Here is a 17,199-nt window from a genome sequence, read left to right on the forward strand (position 1 = left end):
TTGTTGCTCATGGGGTGCACCAAACACCCAGGCAGGTGGACAGACAGCGGCAGAATATTATGGGCTGTCACCAGCGGCCTTGGGTTTCCCTGGAGACAATGTGACTAGTGTTGTTATTGCTCTTCCCTCTCTTTCAGGAGTTGTGTTTATTATGGGATGGCAGAGCAGCCTGCTTATGACTATTATGGGATGTTCGAGAGGGGGCAGTGTCTCCATAGCAACGTGGTTGCTAAGGGGGCAGGGACTTAGAAAGGGGAAGGCAGAGTGTACTTGCTGCTAGTGTGTGTGAGGGGGAGATGAGTATTATGGTCTGTAGGTTGCGAGGTAACTATGCAGAGTTGAGCGAGGGAGGGGGAAGCGTGCCTAGGATTATTATGGGATGTCTCGTCACCCCCCTGATTTCTTTGTGTGTATGTGAGGATGTTAGCTTCTGGTCAGTAACGCTGGGGATAGGGGAGAAGAGTGGACGACATATCCCTAACATTTACACCTTTAAAGAGATGTTTTAATATTATTTGTCGTTATAGGCCAGCGTTTGATTTGAGGATTCGCGACGGACTGATCGTACCGTGGACTAATCTACACCTTGTGCTGACCTGTAAGTCAACACCCCCCACCCACCTACCCACCGTCAAACACTGTCGGGCCGCCCGCGTTAACATACACAAAATAACTCTGCGGTTTCCACATTGAAACAGTAAACAAACTAATGTTACAGCTAACTTATAATTGTCTTACGTCTGTCACGTCGTTTTGTGAACCGCCATATGGCGTTTGACGGGGGCGTCGCGACCTCCGCGTATTATTTCTTGCGAGAAGTTTTAAAGGAGCGAATGCGTGCACAAATGAAGACAGATAAGCGTTTTAACTCAACTCATCCAGCCGGCTGCCATTTTCCCCGCAGCCGTATCACTGGACTCTGTTTGCTAGCTTTGCTAACTTGATTGACAGCTAAGTTTAGCCTTCTTTTACGAGAAAGTTTACGAAAACTGCCGAAACGACACGATTCGTTTAGCCCGTTTTTACACTCTGTAATGTTGTAACGTTACTTTCGAAATGTCACAATCGTTAATTTGTTTTATTCAACGTAACAGTTAGCCTCCCTGTCATCTCTGTCTGTCAACATGGGGTCAGGCTCGAATCCACACCATTTTTACTCTCTATTTTATCAAGAGTCCAGACGTTTCCAGAAGCATTATGTCGGGGAGTGAAGATGACCGGGACCATTTTGGACCCACGAGAGATGGTAAGAAGACCTAATTTGTTGTAACTGGATAACTGTGTCCAAAAATGAACGTGGGACCCCATTAAACAAATCATGGTCATTATAATCCTCCCAAATGAGCCAACATGCACATTACGTCCTGAAACGTCAAAATACCTCTGGACAACGTGAGCAGAGAAAGCTGCTGACATTTCATGACAATAGTAGTTCAACTCTGTGTTTATCTGAGCCACGTGCTACGATTCTCTCATAAATAAAAACAAATAGTGCAGCAGTTTATAATGCACGCGCAGCTAGCTGAATGCAAAAGTCGGATCACTTCCTGATTCGTCCAGCCGATCAAAACAGATGCGATTTATGCTGCATTCACGCGCTCTCGGAAATTCCCACTTCTGATGTCATGTTTCCGAGATGGTTCTTGTCGGAACGAATGGAGGACCCCAGATTCATGCTTGCGTGTGTCTTGGGAAAATGTTATATGGTAATAGTTTCAACCGTACATCCTGTATAGTTTTACTATTCAGCTTGCTGACTATTCTGGAATATTCGTGAAATACATGCAGTATGCTTCAAATGGTTATACATAAATGTAAACATGTACTAATTAAACGACAAGGCAACGAAGCTGTTGCGGAAAAATGAATAAATCATATCTGTCACAGCAGAAACCCTTCTCCCATCCGCCATGTTGATTGTGTAAGGCCCGCCCATCTCGGGAACTCGGGTATCAAAATGATTCAAGTGGTGCTTCCCAACTTTATACCCGAGTTTCCGAGATGGGCGGGCCTTTGCAACAGCTTCAATGCCTTGTCTGGTCTTTAAGTTAGTACTTATTTTACTGTTACATATGAATAAACCATGAATCTGGCATCCTCCATTTTTCGACAACAAAGCACCTGAACACAACCTGCTCGGAATCAACCTGCTCAAAAGAAGTGGTTTCCGGGGTAAAAATCATATACGAATCAAATTCTCTCTCACTTGCCCCTACAAAACATTAACTTGTTGCGGACAAGTGTTATTGTCGAGCCCTGCCTGTATACATTTCTTCGTTCTTATGAACACAGAGAAAGGATGTTCAGACATTTTTTTGCAGCTGACATTTTTGGAACACCATTGACTACCATAGTAGGACAAACTTATTGTATCAGTTGTTTTGTTCTGCTGAACAGAAAATGAAATATTTGGAAAAATTCAGGAAAGCAAACCTCTGACTACCATTTCCTTTTTTCTTACTAGTTTTTTGGGGTGGAGAGTATCCCTTTAAATTTGCAAACCTATGTTATCTTATAACCATTGGGTCATGTAGATAAATCAGATCTAGTGGCCTATTGGCTCACATGGGAAGGAAGGCTCGACAATGTTTTTTTAATGCTTTTATTGTGTTATGTATGTTTAATGTTTCATTCTGAGCTTACTAGTTTGTGTTTTGAACAGATGAAGATGAACCGATCTCAGAGCCAGAAACACCCAAATCCAAAAAGAAGAAGAAAGCGAAAAAGAGCAGAGAAAGTAGGAGCAGCAAACGACAGAAAGTCCAAAGAGAGGTTTGTGGAGCACCCCAAGGGTCCAGATGGCCCAAGAATTTATGAATTTCACACCCGAGGAATGGAGCTTGAAATTGCTCTCAACCAAAGGCTGTGTTTGGCTTGAGAAATCGCTGTGAATCAGAGCCAGTATGTAAAAAGTTAGCTTGAGGCACGAATGTGCAAATGCAGTCTGTTCACCTCTGCCTTTGTTGCCATATTAATTAGATATTGGAGAAAAAATATAACCAGCTTAATATTTGTGTTTGAATTGATGATTTGCCATTTCTTAAGTGTTTGCAAAAGTTGTTCTAATTAAAATTTTTGTTTGTGTAGGAAATTCCTGTCAGCTCTCCTGAAGCCATGGAAGCCATCAGAATGGTAGCAGGGGAGGAGGAGGAGGACAGTAGGATGCGATCCGAGAGCGAAGGAAGTGACTATGCACCCAGCAAGAAGAAGAAAAAGAGATCAAGCTCCTCCAAGGAGAGGAAGAAGGGAGGTTCAGCTGGGGAGAAGGCTGGCTGCTCATCAGGAGGGAAAAGCAAACGTAAAGATCCAGAGCCGGAGGAGGAAGATGATGATGATGACGACGATGACGGGCAGGTGAGGTGTAGCAGATTGGTGGTCTCGACAACCATTGACAAAAATTCAATTGAGATGTTTATTAAAGCTGTGTTTATTATGGAAAATGTATGTACTGTCTAATTATTATCTTCCTAGTACGGATTTCATCTGTGATACTATATTCTCCTTTCACAGGAGCCCAAGTCTTCCTCTCAGCTATTAGCAGATTGGGGAATGAAAGACATTGACTACACCTTCACCCAGGAGGACTACACTTCTCTCACCAATTATAAAGCTTTCAGCCAGTTTGTCAGGTAGGGCAGTGCAGCTTCTTTGTCATTTTGTCCAATTTCTATTATATCCTCAGGTAAATGTGTCCTGTGCTTTTCTTGTGGCTCATCTAAAATGGGTCTGTATCTGTCGATCTCTCCCTCAGGCCTCTTATAGCTGCTAAGAACCCTAAAATACCCGTATCAAAGATGATGATGGTTTTGGGAGCAAAATGGAGGGAGTTCAGCACTAATAATCCCATGCGAGGCTCAGCGAGCGCCAACGCCGCTCTTGCAGCTGCCAACGTAGCTGCTGCGGTGGATAGTATGGTGACCAGAGTGGATGGAGGAGGGGCTGCACCGATGGCCCCGCCCACACCAATAGCAGCCCCAGCTGCTCCGCCTCCTCCACCCGCGCCCCCAGCAGTCCCCCTGCGGAAAGCCAAGACTAAAGAGGGCAAAGGTTAGCCGAGAAAGAGATGTGAAAAAAATATGAGTTTGGAAGGGAATTAAATGGACAGGGTGAGAGTTAAGAGATAACAAAAAAAAAAATTATTTAAAGGTATATTTAACAAAAAAATTATTCTGACGTAATTTGCTGAGGGTCATGTAATTTCGAGCTCATAATTTATTTTTTTGTAGAAAGAAAAGGAATGTTATCTGTCATGTGTATTTTTACTCTAGGTCCAAATGCACGTAGGAAATCCAAGCCCACCCCAAAGCCCCAGGACAAGAAGTCTAAAGCCAAGAAAGTAGCTCCACTCAAGATTAAACTGGGCAACTTCAAGAGAAAGCGTTCCTCTGTAAGAAACCATTTTTAATATGCACGCATATACTTACTTATGTAGGACACTTCAGATATGGAGGATGAGGAGTGCCACTTAAACTAAAATATATTTAAAAAAAAATTGTAAATTTAAAAATTCCAATATACAAATATAAACACAGACAAATTAGAAGACTAAAATACATATTTATTTTTGTTATTTTATTTATTTATGTATGTTTTTAGAAAACAAACTGTTAATAACAATAATTACTATTATTTTATATTCAAAGTATAAAACGGTGTAAAATGTTTGTTTATTTTTGTATCTAGGACACATGTACAGTGTATTTGTCAAGTTTGCATATACTGTTTATATTTAAATTGAGTTTAAATACATTTTAATTTAAAAATCATTCTCCATGAGCGCAAACCATCAGTTCCGTATGTAATTTATGACTTATGTCACCAAAGCTGACTTGTTTTGTTCCGCTTGTTTGTTCTCTCAGAGCGGTGAGGATGATGATGGAGAGAGTGACTTTGACAGTTTTTCTGTCAGTGATGGTTCCAACAGTCGAGCCAGTCGCTCCAAGAGTAAGAAATCCAAAAGCTCTAAGAAAAAGAAGAAAGGTGAGTTGCTATACATCCATACCCATCCATATCCATCTATTTTGAAAGCATAAACCAAATTTAGTACAAGGCTGGTGTGATAAAATCACATCAAGCTTTTCTGGCAATATTTGTAATCCAGTTTCACTTAGGCAAACTGTTTAAACAATTTACACCAGCACACCTGAGAATTACTTCTGTAGTGTATAACCTAAAGTGATGCCAAAGTTGCGCTTTGAAATGAGCATTTAGCCAACTTTTCAGTTGATCAAATACTAATACTGTTTATTGAATATTTAATGTAATAACATTTCTGCTTTAAAAGCTTCTGTATTTCATTCTACTCTCTCTCTCTCTCTCTCTCTATCTCTATCTCTATCTCTATCTCTATCTCTATCTCTATCTCTATCTCTATCTCTATCTCTATCTCTATCTCTATCTCTCTCTCTCTCTCTCTCTCTCTCTCTCTCTCTCTCTCTCTCTCTCTCTCTCTCTCTCTCTCTCTCTCTCTCTCTCTCTCTCTCTCTCTCTCTCTCTCTGTCTCTCTCTCAGTAGATGAGGATGCTGATGGTTACGAGACAGATCATCAGGACTACTGTGAGGTGTGTCAGCAGGGCGGTGAGATCATTCTGTGTGACACCTGTCCACGAGCCTATCACATGGTATGTCTAGACCCAGACATGGAGAGAGCTCCTGAGGGCACATGGAGCTGCCCACACTGTGTACGTACCCACCGGTTTAAAAACACCTTATGTTATGACAACGTTTGTGTTCACAATGCAAGATCTGTCCTTTCTCTGAGCTTTTGTGCACTCAATGATTGAAACTTGCATTTAAATTTAATGACTGAGGTTTCTGGTGTTTATGCATTATTTATGCCTCTCGTTCAGGAGAAGGAGGGCATTCAATGGGAGGCTCGTGAGGAGAGTTCGGAAGGGGAGGAGGAGAATGATGAAGGCAGGAGGGATGAAGGAGAGGTCGAAGAGGAGGACGATCATCATATGGAGTTTTGTCGGGTGTGTAAGGATGGAGGCGAGCTGCTGTGCTGCGACACCTGTCCCTCGTCCTATCATTTACACTGTCTTAACCCGCCCTTTCCAGACATACCCAATGGAGAGTGGATCTGTCCTCGATGCCTGGTGAGAGAGTGGAAAAATATTTTTGGTTTACTTCAAAGAGCTGTGAAACACACTCTCATAATACATTTTCTTCTCAGAGTGCTCCACTTAAAGGGAAAGTACAGAAAGTTCTCACCTGGCGCTGGGGTGAAGCTCCTCCCCCTATGCCTGTGCCCCGCCCTGCTGACCTCCCAGCCAATGCTCCAGATCCTCCTCCTATGATTGGACGTAAGGAAAGGGAGTTCTTTGTGAAGTGGTGCAACATGTCTTACTGGCACTGTTCCTGGGTCCAAGAACTACAGGTATTGCAAATAAAATATTTTTAAGCCAAGAATGCCACTTGGAATAAATGTTATTGGTTAAATTATACGGATACATTTTTAAATGACATCTCAATGTAAAGGCACTACATTTCATCCGCATAAAGTTTTACAATTGTACAACTATCAAATATTGGCCAATTTATTAGCTTTTCCAATATATTGGTCGGCCACTACTAGCGTATATAATTATTCGTAGAGTTGTCCTATCAGTACTGCTATTTTCCTTTTTTTAGTTGGAGCTGAACTGTCAGGTAATGTTCCGCAACTACCAGCGAAAGACTGATATGGAAGAGCCCCCCAATCTAGAACTTGGTGCTGAGGGAGACGAAGATAAGAGCACAAAGAGGAAGAATAAAGATCCCGTCTACGCCCGCATGGAGGATCAGTTTGGACGATTTGGAGTGAAGCTGGAGTGGCTCCTCATCCACCGAGTCTTAAACCACAGGTGAGAGTCATCAGATACTGAGACTTCTGGGCTCTGATGAAACCATCTGCTAAAAAGGTTATGCTCTCTTTAATTCTCTCTTTCAGTGTGGATAAGAAGAATAACGTTCACTACCTCGTCAAATGGAGGGATTTGCAGTACGATCAGTCTTCCTGGGAGTCTGAGGACATGGACATACCTGACTACGAGACTTATAAACAGCAATACTGGAACCACAGGTACCTGACTTTGCAGAACTTCATGCACGCAGATGTGTGATGATGCTGAATGGATAGTTTGATCAGCATATCTTTCCTTTTTTCTCTGTGTAAGGGAACTTATGCTTGGAGACGAAGGCAGACCAGGTAAAAAGATGAAGAAGGTGAAAGTGAAGAGGGTGGATAGACCTCCTGCAAATCCTGTGGTTGATGTGAGTAACAGCTCTTGCATGCCTTTTTTAAGTTCCTCTTGATGTTCATGATGATCTAATATTCCTCTCCCGCACTGTTTTATCAGCCCACCATAAAGTTCGACAGGCAGCCAGAGTATCTAGACGCTACAGGTGGCACGCTTCACCCGTACCAGCTGGAAGGGCTGAACTGGTTGCGTTTCTCGTGGGCTCAGGGCACAGACACCATCTTGGCTGATGAGATGGGTCTCGGAAAGACCGTGCAGACTGCCGTCTTTCTCTACTCGCTTTATAAAGAGGTTTTTGAGTTTGTTATGACCAACAGCACATTAACTGTACATTTGACACAGAACAATGTTTAAACCTTTTACTGTGCGATTCTTTTAGGGTCACTCGAAGGGGCCGTTTCTGGTGAGTGCCCCTCTTTCCACCATCATTAACTGGGAGAGGGAGTTTGAGATGTGGGCTCCCGACATGTATGTGGTCACTTACGTTGGTGATAAAGACAGCAGAGCTGTCATACGGGAAAACGAATTCTCTTTTGAGGACAACGCCATTCGCGGTGGGAAGAAAGCCTCCAAAATGAAAGTAAGAGACGGGAAATGATTGAAACTAAGTGTTACATTTTAGGCATGTTATCGTTAGAAAAGCAGTTTTGATGATGACGTGCCCTTGTCCTATCTGTCTGTGTGGTTCTTCTCGGTCTGAAGTTTTCCCTTACGTCTACAGAAAGAGGCTTCTGTGAAGTTCCACGTGCTGTTAACATCTTATGAGCTGATTACGATCGATCAAGCCATCCTGGGTTCCATTGACTGGGCTTGTCTAGTGGTGGATGAAGCCCACAGACTAAAAAACAACCAGTCAAAGGTAAGCCGTTTTCCACAACAGAAATGTAATACTAGGAATGGGTGATGAATCTTAAACAGTACGTCACATGCAAACACCCTCCAAACATATCTGACATACCAGCAGAATTTTACAGGCCAGTTATGGATGCAAAGTGAACACGCGCTCTTGTTTTTCCTCAGTTCTTTCGTGTGTTGAATAACTACCCACTCCAGCACAAGCTGCTGTTAACAGGCACTCCTTTACAAAACAACCTGGAGGAGCTCTTCCATCTTCTTAACTTCCTCACGCCTGAGAGATTTAAGTGAGTGTGTGTGTTTTCTGGGTAAATGTGTGTGAAGAGCATGTTTGCGAGAAGGTCAGATCATCAGTACTTGCTGTGTGTGCGTTTCAGTAACCTGGAAGGCTTCTTGGAGGAGTTTGCTGACATAGCTAAAGAGGACCAGATTAAGAAACTGCACGACATGTTGGGTCCACACATGCTCAGACGACTCAAGGCTGACGTCTTTAAACACATGCCCTCCAAGACCGAGCTCATTGTGAGAGTGGAGCTCAGTTCAATGCAGAAGTACGAGATCAATTCAGATTCAGGATATGTCATCGTTCTGTCTGATTTCCTATCCAACTCAAACAGTTATATTTTATCAAACAGTTTGCTTGCTAAAATGTCCTTGTACTACGTCTAAAGGGATAGTTCACCCCAAAAAAAATTCTGTCATCATTTATTCACCCTCGTGTTCTTTAAACATGTATATAACTCTTCTGTGGAACACAAAATAAGATATTTTGATTGATGTCTCAGTGGTTATGTATAAGTACATGAAAGTCAATGTGGGCCAATTTTGTTTCTTCAAAATACTGTGTTCTGCAGAAGAAAGTCAAACGGGGTGTTTTATGATTTTTCCCTTTAAATGTAATGAAGAAAAGCCTACAGATATTGAAGGCATTCTACTAGAATCGTTTGAATTCAGTGTTTATTGTTCTGCAACAGGAAGTACTACAAGTACATCCTTACACGCAACTTTGAAGCTTTGAACACTCGTGGTGGCGGAAACCAGGTGTCTCTACTCAATGTGGTTATGGACCTGAAGAAGTGCTGTAACCACCCCTACCTCTTCCCTACAGCTGCTAATGTAGGATGTCACTCGCATTCTCTCCTCCATAGTAACATTTTACATTAGCAATGGGAGGAAACATTAAAAATGAAAATTGTTTGGTTGGTTTGTACAGGAAGCTCCTAAGATGCCCAATGGCATGTATGATGGCGGTGCCCTCACAAAGTCTTCTGGGAAGCTGTTGCTTCTGTGTAAGATGCTGAGGAAACTAAAGGACGGTGGACATAGAGTGCTTATATTCTCACAGGTACAGATGCATACTAGAAACAAACACAGAACACAAATACTAATGAAAACATATTTTAGTATTTAGTTTCTTATATATATGGACTTGTTTTTACATGCTTGGTTATAGATGACAAAGATGTTGGACTTACTGGAAGATTTCCTGGAAAACGAGGGATACAAGTATGAGAGGATAGACGGAGGAGTGACTGGAGGAATGAGACAGGAAGCCATCGATCGGTTTAATGGTGAGGAAAGATGCCACCCATTTCTGTTTTTATTTCAGATAACTGATTAAGGAACAGTTTACCTATGAATGGTCGCCCAGAAGATTGTGTTCTTCTAGACCTGCATTACATTATTTCTGCTGTTTAACACAACATATCATATTTTAAAGATAATGTCTTTCTCTTATGTTACCTAATATACCAAATGTCTTTCTTACCAAAGCTCCGGGGGCTCCACAGTTTGTTTTCCTCCTGTCCACCAGAGCAGGTGGTTTGGGCATTAATTTGGCAACCGCTGACACCGTCATCATCTATGACTCTGACTGGAATCCACACAACGACATTCAGGTAGAGATGTCATGAAATGCCCAACAACATTGGTTGTCTCACTAAGAAGCATTTTCCACCATTATGTAGAAATGTTTCTTGTATGATAAATTGTGCCATTTTCTGTGTCATGTCTATCTGCATATGAAGATTTGATTTGCCTTGCTGACACTGTATCTTTCTTGTAATGTTGTTCTTAGGCATTTAGCAGAGCGCATCGTATCGGTCAGAATAGGAAGGTGATGATCTATCGGTTTGTCACAAAAGCATCTGTGGAGGAGAGAATCACGCAGGTAAGAAGTAATCTTCATTCTTCATACTATAAACAATGCACATCAAAGACAAGATGGAGGAATGGCACTATGAAATGACAAATAGAGAATTGATCTATATAGTAAAACAGTCAACAAACAAAAAGTATGTCTGGTAATCTCAGAGCTATCAAACTCTCTTTCCTGTGATTCACAGGTGGCAAAGAAGAAGATGATGTTGACCCACCTGGTGGTGCGGCCCGGTTTGGGCTCCAAGGCTGGATCCATGTCCAAACAGGAATTGGACGACATCTTGAAGTTTGGCACGGAGGAGCTTTTTAAAGATGAGATCGGAGAAGGTAAAGGTATACTTTCACATGAAATAGTATATACGTTTTTTACAGATGAAGAAAGTGTTAAAATGTCTTGAAAATATTTTCATTTGAATACAAGTCTGTTTTTTTCTTCTATACAAGCCACAACCACAAGCCGACAACAGCGTATGTTATCAATTGCTTCGTTTCTATTTCTGCTGTTTCTCAAAACCTAAATCATTCTTGTGGAACCTGGCTGTACATACAAACATTTACCTACAAATAAATTGATTCTCTCTTTCTTTCTGTCTCCTCCAGGTGACAATAAAGAAGAGGACAGCTGTGTGATCCACTATGATGACAAAGCAATTGATCGATTGTTGGACCGGAACCAAGATGCAACAGATGACACCGAGCTGCAGAGCATGAACGAATATCTCAGCTCCTTTAAAGTGGCTCAGTATGTGGTGAAAGATGAAGATGAGGAGGTGAGCCGGTGACTTGTTTGTATGTGATGTCACCTGTTGTGTCACCTGTATAGTTTTTCACAGCACATGTGGTGTGTCTCTCAGGAGGAGGATGTGGATAGGGAGATCATCAAGCAGGAGGAGAGCGTCGATCCAGATTACTGGGAGAAACTCTTGCGGCATCATTACGAGCAGCAGCAGGAGGATCTGGCGCGTCACCTGGGCAAAGGCAAACGCCCGCGCAAACCTGTCAACTACAACGACTGCTCACAGGAGGACAGAGGTAGTAGACGGGGTACAGACGCACTTTTAAAGCTTTCCTTTGTCGCCTTTTACCTGTGTGTGCATGTGGTGATCCACGTGTTTCGATGTTATGGCATGATTGGTTATGAAATGTGAGGAGAACGGATGTGTCCATCTTTGTTAAACATGATCACATTCAGTGGTTTTAATGAACGATTTATACAGAGTTTTTTTAAATGATGTTAAAAAATTATATTACGCATTTCAAATAATGCAATTCACATCTGATCGGAGTTAATATTGAATGTTTAGGTGTCTGCATGAATTCAGTCGTGTTTTGTCTCCTCCAATCAAATATTTGTATTGTTAAGTGAACTAAACCACTCGCTGGCTATTTGTGATAGGAGATTGGCAGGATGATCAGTCTGATAACCAGTCAGATTACTCAGTGGCTTCAGAAGAGAATGATGAGGACTTTGATGAACGATCTGAAGGTGAGATACACTACATACATATAAGCAATGTTAACGTTAAATCGTATTTTCATATGAGAAATGATTATACAGTTGCTTATTTGTATTGACACGGGTGTTTCACTTGTTAGCTAACTCAAGAAGGCCCAGTCGCAAAGGCTTGAGAAATGATAAAGACAAACCTCTGCCGCCCTTGCTGGCCAGAGTTGGAGGCAATATTGAGGTTTACCTTAAATTACCTCACATTTTTTCATTATTAACTCCCTCCATTTAGTACAAAAATCCTGAAGACTTCTTTCTCCTCATTAGGTGTTGGGTTTCAATGCCCGTCAGAGGAAGGCATTCCTGAATGCAGTGATGCGTTATGGGATGCCGCCACAGGACGCCTTCACCACCCAATGGCTCGTTCGAGACCTGCGGGGCAAGTCAGAGAAAGAGTTTAAGTAAGTCTTGAAGTGTTTGTGTGTCTATATTTGCATTCGATTAACTTAAAGTTTTAACGAATTGATGGTCTTTCTCAGGGCATATGTGTCGCTATTTATGCGTCACCTGTGTGAGCCGGGCGCCGACGGGGCAGAAACCTTCGCTGACGGTGTGCCACGGGAAGGCCTGTCACGACAACACGTTCTCACGCGCATAGGTGTGATGTCACTGATCCGCAAGAAGGTAAGCAATGCTTTATTTAGATTTCTGATGTGGTATGATTGCGTTCTTTTCTGACTGTTATGATTGGCTGTTTGGAACAGGTGCAAGAATTTGAGCATGTCAATGGTCAGTGGTCAATGCCCTGGATGAAAGAACTGGAGGAAAACAAGAGAGCGGCAGCCATCGCGGCTGGAGAAGAGCCAAAAACGCCCTCTTCTGGAACACCTGCTGATACTCAGCCCAATACACCAGCACCAGGTAACGGGACGCTCTGTACTTTATAAATAGTTTATTATTTTTTTATCTTTATAAACCAACTTGCAGTTTTCTTAAACACAAAGTGACTTAAAGGTCCAGTTTGTTATATTCAGTGGCATCTACGGTGAGGTTGCGGATGCAACCAACAGCTCACTCCTCCCTCATTCTTAGCCCTACGGCTGACACAGAATGAAGATGTGGTCATGTTTTCTCTTGTTTGCTGAAGGAGATAACGTATTTACGAAAAATGCTGTGTAGAGCAGTTTGTCCGTTCAGGGCTATTATAGAAACAACATGGTGAATTCCATGCAAGGGAACCCCAAGTGTATGTAGATAGAAATAGGTCATTTTAAGGCCATAAAAGCATAACGCTTCACTATGTAAGGTCTTTATACACCTCTGAAGACATTGCTCCTTTAAAGAAGATTTAGAGTATGTGTCTTTATTTCACAAGATTAAATATGAATAGAAAAAGTGGTATAAGATAAAAAAGATATTTAGTTTTAATCAGATTCTCATTTATAAAAACAGAAGATCTTTCCAAGAGTGACGACACAGTCAAAGAGGTGGAGGAGAAGACGGAAGGAGACAGAGAGAGGGCAATGAAAAGCTCCAGACAGGAGGATGAGGTACAGTACCAGTTATTTACAGTCTCACGCTTTCACTTCACCTTCTTGTTTCTCTTCTCTGTGTTTAAGTTCTTTGGTAAACACCTGCTTTACTTTTTCTGTCTTCCTGACTCACTCTCGATCTCTGCCTTTCTCATAGATCATTGAGATTCCTGATGAAGGTGAGAAATCCCCCAGTCCACCAAAGAAAGACGAGAAAATGGAGGCCGTATCTCCGTCGAGGGATAAGGACGGAGCTAGCAGAGAGGGAGAAACAGAGAAAGATGAAAGTGCAGAGGCCAGTAGCAGCACAGACAAAACCAAAGGTGCGTGAATTCACTGAGAACAAGCTTGTTTTTATGACTGATATATTGACTTTCACTTCTGCAGTTGAATGTACACATTTTATCAATGTTTTTATTAAGACGTCTGGTTAAGCGATTGGCTCATGCAGACTTCACCAATCCCTCTTCTTTTTTTTCAGAAGAATCTTCTGATGAGAAAATGGACACCGGCTCAGCTGTAGAAGAGAAGAAAGGTACAATACACCCAGATTTATGTCATACAAGAACCTAACCCAGTCTCATTCTCTGAATCATATTGCTAATCCTTTTCTCAGAAGTGAAAGAGGAGAAGGATGCAGTGAAGTCAGAAGAATCCACTAAACTGCAAAATGGAGACAATGCCAAAGAGATGAGCGGAGGAGGGGATGGAGTGAGTGAAGAGAAGAAGAAAGCAGTGAAGCAGAGGTTCATGTTTAACATCGCAGATGGAGGTTTCACAGGTACACTGGGAATTTACTGCGTGTGTGTGTGTGTGTGTGCGGGTGTGCGCACACGTTGTGTATATGAATCAATGAATTCTCTGTTTGTCTCTCCAGAGCTTCACTCACTCTGGCAGAATGAAGAGCGAGCTGCCACGGTCACCAAGAAAACTTATGAGATCTGGCATCGTCGCCATGACTACTGGCTGCTGGCTGGTATCATACAGTATCCTAAACAGTTACAGTTATTAAACTGATTATTATGGCATTTGAAGTCATTTAAAGCTTCAGTCTCAAACAAACCTCTGAGACCGGGGCTGCTTTATGGAGCTCCTACATATTCTTGGCACTTATTCACTTTTTGTGTTTGTAGTTTATAAAGAAATATATACACTAGTGCAATTTATTTGTTTTCAAAATGTAGATACTTCATTATATGCCTTTTGGCAGTCAGTTTATGTAAACTTTTTTTCTACTCCTAGGGTACAATATATCTGAACTGCTATTGAATATTATATGTTTTATTCAAATTTGTAATTATTTGGTGGGTGAACATCAGAAGCTGTGTTATGCCCTTCACCTCTGTACCACCAGCCACGGCTACGCTCGCTGGCAAGATGTGCAAAATGACCCGAGGTTCGCCATCCTCAACGAACCCTTTAAAGGAGAGATGAGCCGCGGAAACTTCCTCGAGATTAAAAACAAGTTTCTTGCTCGAAGGTTTAAGGTTAGAGACACATAAATATATTCACACAGCATATATAATACTTATTTTGTAGCATCTTTGGTACAGTTAAAAGAAGTAAGTAAAAACAGCAAATCAAGGGTAAATTAAATAAATGCACAAATGAAGAATTTTAATTCTATAAAATATTTTATACAATGGGGAATGTATATACAAAATATGGGATGGACAAAATACACTATTTATCTGTCTGTGTGCAGCTGTTGGAACAGGCTCTGGTGATCGAGGAGCAGCTCAGACGCGCAGCATATCTGAACATGACCGAGGACCCATCTCACCCCTCCATGGCGCTCAACACACGCTTCAGTGAGGTGGAGTGTCTGGCAGAGTCACACCAACACCTCAGCAAAGAATCAATGTCAGGAAACAAGCCTGCTAATGCAGTACTGCACAAAGGTACACAAAGCTTCCTGCATTAAACATTACTGAATCATGGCACTGCACACTTGTGTCCTAAACAACGTATTTTACACTGTGCACTTACACTATGTGGTGTAGGTAAACAGTGCATAGTTTATGGTAGAATGGTCTCAAATGCACTCTGTAACCGTAATGAAAGCGTTGTGGGTCCCCAAGTCTAAATTTACAACCACTGTGCTAAAGTACACAAAAAGTAACTGCATGTAGATAAAATATAACACCCCACAGAAGCGTATTTCCAACACTCCACTGCTCAAAGTCACACAATTTCACACCTCAGTTGATATCTCGGCACAATTTTGGACACCACATGTGGCTGTGCTATTATAGCCTATATCTGAGATATTGATCTGTAGAGGCAAAGGCGATAAGACTGTTGAATCTGCATATTTAAATCCTTAAAGGCATACTCCACCCAAAAAATGAAGATTCTGTCATGAATTACCCTCTAGTTGTTCCAAACCTGAATAAATGTCTTTGTTCAGTTGAACACAAAGAGAGATATTTTGGAATAATGGAACTGTTGGAACCAACAGTTCTGAAGCACCATTGACTGCCATAATAGGGAAAATTTAAATGGTAGTCAAGGGTGCCCAGGACTTTTTGTTCTCCTACATTTCCCAAAATATCTTCTTTTGTGTTAAACATAACAAAAAAAAAACATTTTCAAACTATTATACTATTGTAGGCAATGGTGCCTCAGAATTGTTGGTTGCTAACATAATTCCAAATATATTTCTTTGTGTTCAACCGAACAATTAGAGGGTGAGTAATTCATGACAGAATTTTCATTTTTGGGTGGAGTATCCCTTTAATAATAGCATTTTTGAAGTTTTAAAATGATTTCATCACTTGGTTCGTCAGTTCTGAAACAACTGGAGGAGCTGCTCAGCGACATGAAGGCCGACGTCACACGTCTCCCAGCAACCATCGCCCGGATACCGCCTGTCGCTGTGAGGCTACAGATGTCAGAGAGAAGCATCCTTAGCCGGCTGGCCAGCCGAGGGTCGGAGATCACACAGATGCAGGCGCCACGTTGATGTCCTCCGGAAGAATTGTTCACCAATACCTCCCATAACTTCAGTCATGATGAGGAATCACATGACATATTAACATACAGCACACATGCAGACATAAACCTGGGTCAGGTGATCAAATGCTTTGTGAATATATATACATATATATATATATATATATATATATATATATATAAAAACAAGGTCAAGCTGCCCCATCAGTTGGGGAGTGGAGTGTTCTCTAGAGCTAGCACACTGTGGCTCCCTTACATTTCCTGTAAACTCCTATAAATGTAGAGTCATTCCATCTCTTCCATTAGGAATCATTGGGCACACACACCTGATGACCTAAGAGGTGTGTAAGCCTGTTGAAATACACAGCACTTCGCTAATCCATTTCAGGTTTTTCAGGTCACTTTTACACTTGTAGTCTAAACAGGGCAGGGTTTAAACCCGATGTAGATTCTGCCTTGAATGGATTGGAGTGAAAGCTTTGAGAGATCTTTGCAGCGGAAACCCTTTCCTCCTCAGGTGTGCATTATGTTATCACTCACACTATTTGAATCCCTGTTTTTTGCACCAATCTGTTGGAGCTCTGAAACGTGATACGGTTTTCATCTCGCCTGTACTGTAAGCAGTACAGTCATCTGTTTTGCAAGAATAAAAGGTTTTCGCAGATGTCAACACATACCAACTCTTATGATAAGGCCATCAAATGACCTTTCATTCCTGTAGATTTAAAGAAATGTGTAACATTTTTCCTATCATGAAAACTGTTAAAAGTCATTCTGTTCCATATACACATTGTTTCTGAATTAATTTTGTGTTTAAAAAACATGCAGAGTTTTGAATATATCACTTTGTAATGATCATTGTTATCCTGTTGTTGTTATGTCTTTCCTTTCAGTTATTCAGACCTGCAATAAAAAGGTAACAAATTGTCATATGGAGTTTGTTTATTTAGACCGCTATAAAGTTGGTTCTCTGGCACATCTGAATCCAGATCCCTGTCTGTGTTTAGTT

At 41.5% G+C, this 17,199-nt stretch overlaps 1 protein-coding gene across 8 annotated transcripts; it reads left to right on the top strand.

Moving 5' to 3' along the window:
- The first annotated feature begins 233 nt into the window (after positions 1–233).
- On the top strand, positions 234–16,362 carry chd4b (chromodomain helicase DNA binding protein 4b). Of its 8 annotated transcripts, XM_079470464.1 has the most exons (42): positions 234–433; positions 528–598; positions 1,174–1,246; positions 2,663–2,772; positions 3,088–3,354; positions 3,511–3,629; positions 3,752–4,047; positions 4,269–4,387; positions 4,860–4,980; positions 5,512–5,681; positions 5,850–6,098; positions 6,176–6,379; positions 6,634–6,845; positions 6,932–7,063; positions 7,158–7,254; positions 7,341–7,532; positions 7,621–7,821; positions 7,963–8,100; positions 8,262–8,383; positions 8,474–8,647; positions 9,071–9,212; positions 9,310–9,441; positions 9,550–9,667; positions 9,870–9,994; positions 10,174–10,266; positions 10,442–10,589; positions 10,701–10,724; positions 10,857–11,026; positions 11,111–11,300; positions 11,653–11,742; positions 11,853–11,944; positions 12,031–12,164; positions 12,243–12,387; positions 12,468–12,624; positions 13,156–13,253; positions 13,393–13,558; positions 13,717–13,770; positions 13,852–14,016; positions 14,113–14,221; positions 14,590–14,722; positions 14,941–15,136; positions 16,025–16,362. In XM_079470464.1, exons 3-42 carry the CDS (start codon positions 1,198–1,200, stop codon positions 16,198–16,200), a joined length of 5,829 nt encoding a protein of 1,942 aa, XP_079326590.1. In that variant the 5' UTR covers positions 234–433; positions 528–598; positions 1,174–1,197; the 3' UTR covers positions 16,201–16,362. The 8 variants fall into 8 exon arrangements, with proteins under 8 accessions (XP_079326590.1, XP_079326592.1, XP_079326594.1 ...); XM_079470466.1 differs by having other exon boundaries at positions 234–598; positions 13,720–13,770; XM_079470468.1 differs by having other exon boundaries at positions 234–598; positions 11,111–11,288.
- The last annotated feature ends 837 nt before the right edge of the window (positions 16,363–17,199 follow it).

This window comes from Barbatula barbatula (genome assembly GCF_947034865.1).
Source record: "Barbatula barbatula genome assembly, chromosome: 12".
NCBI classification, from domain to species: Eukaryota; Metazoa; Chordata; class Actinopteri; order Cypriniformes; family Nemacheilidae; genus Barbatula; species Barbatula barbatula.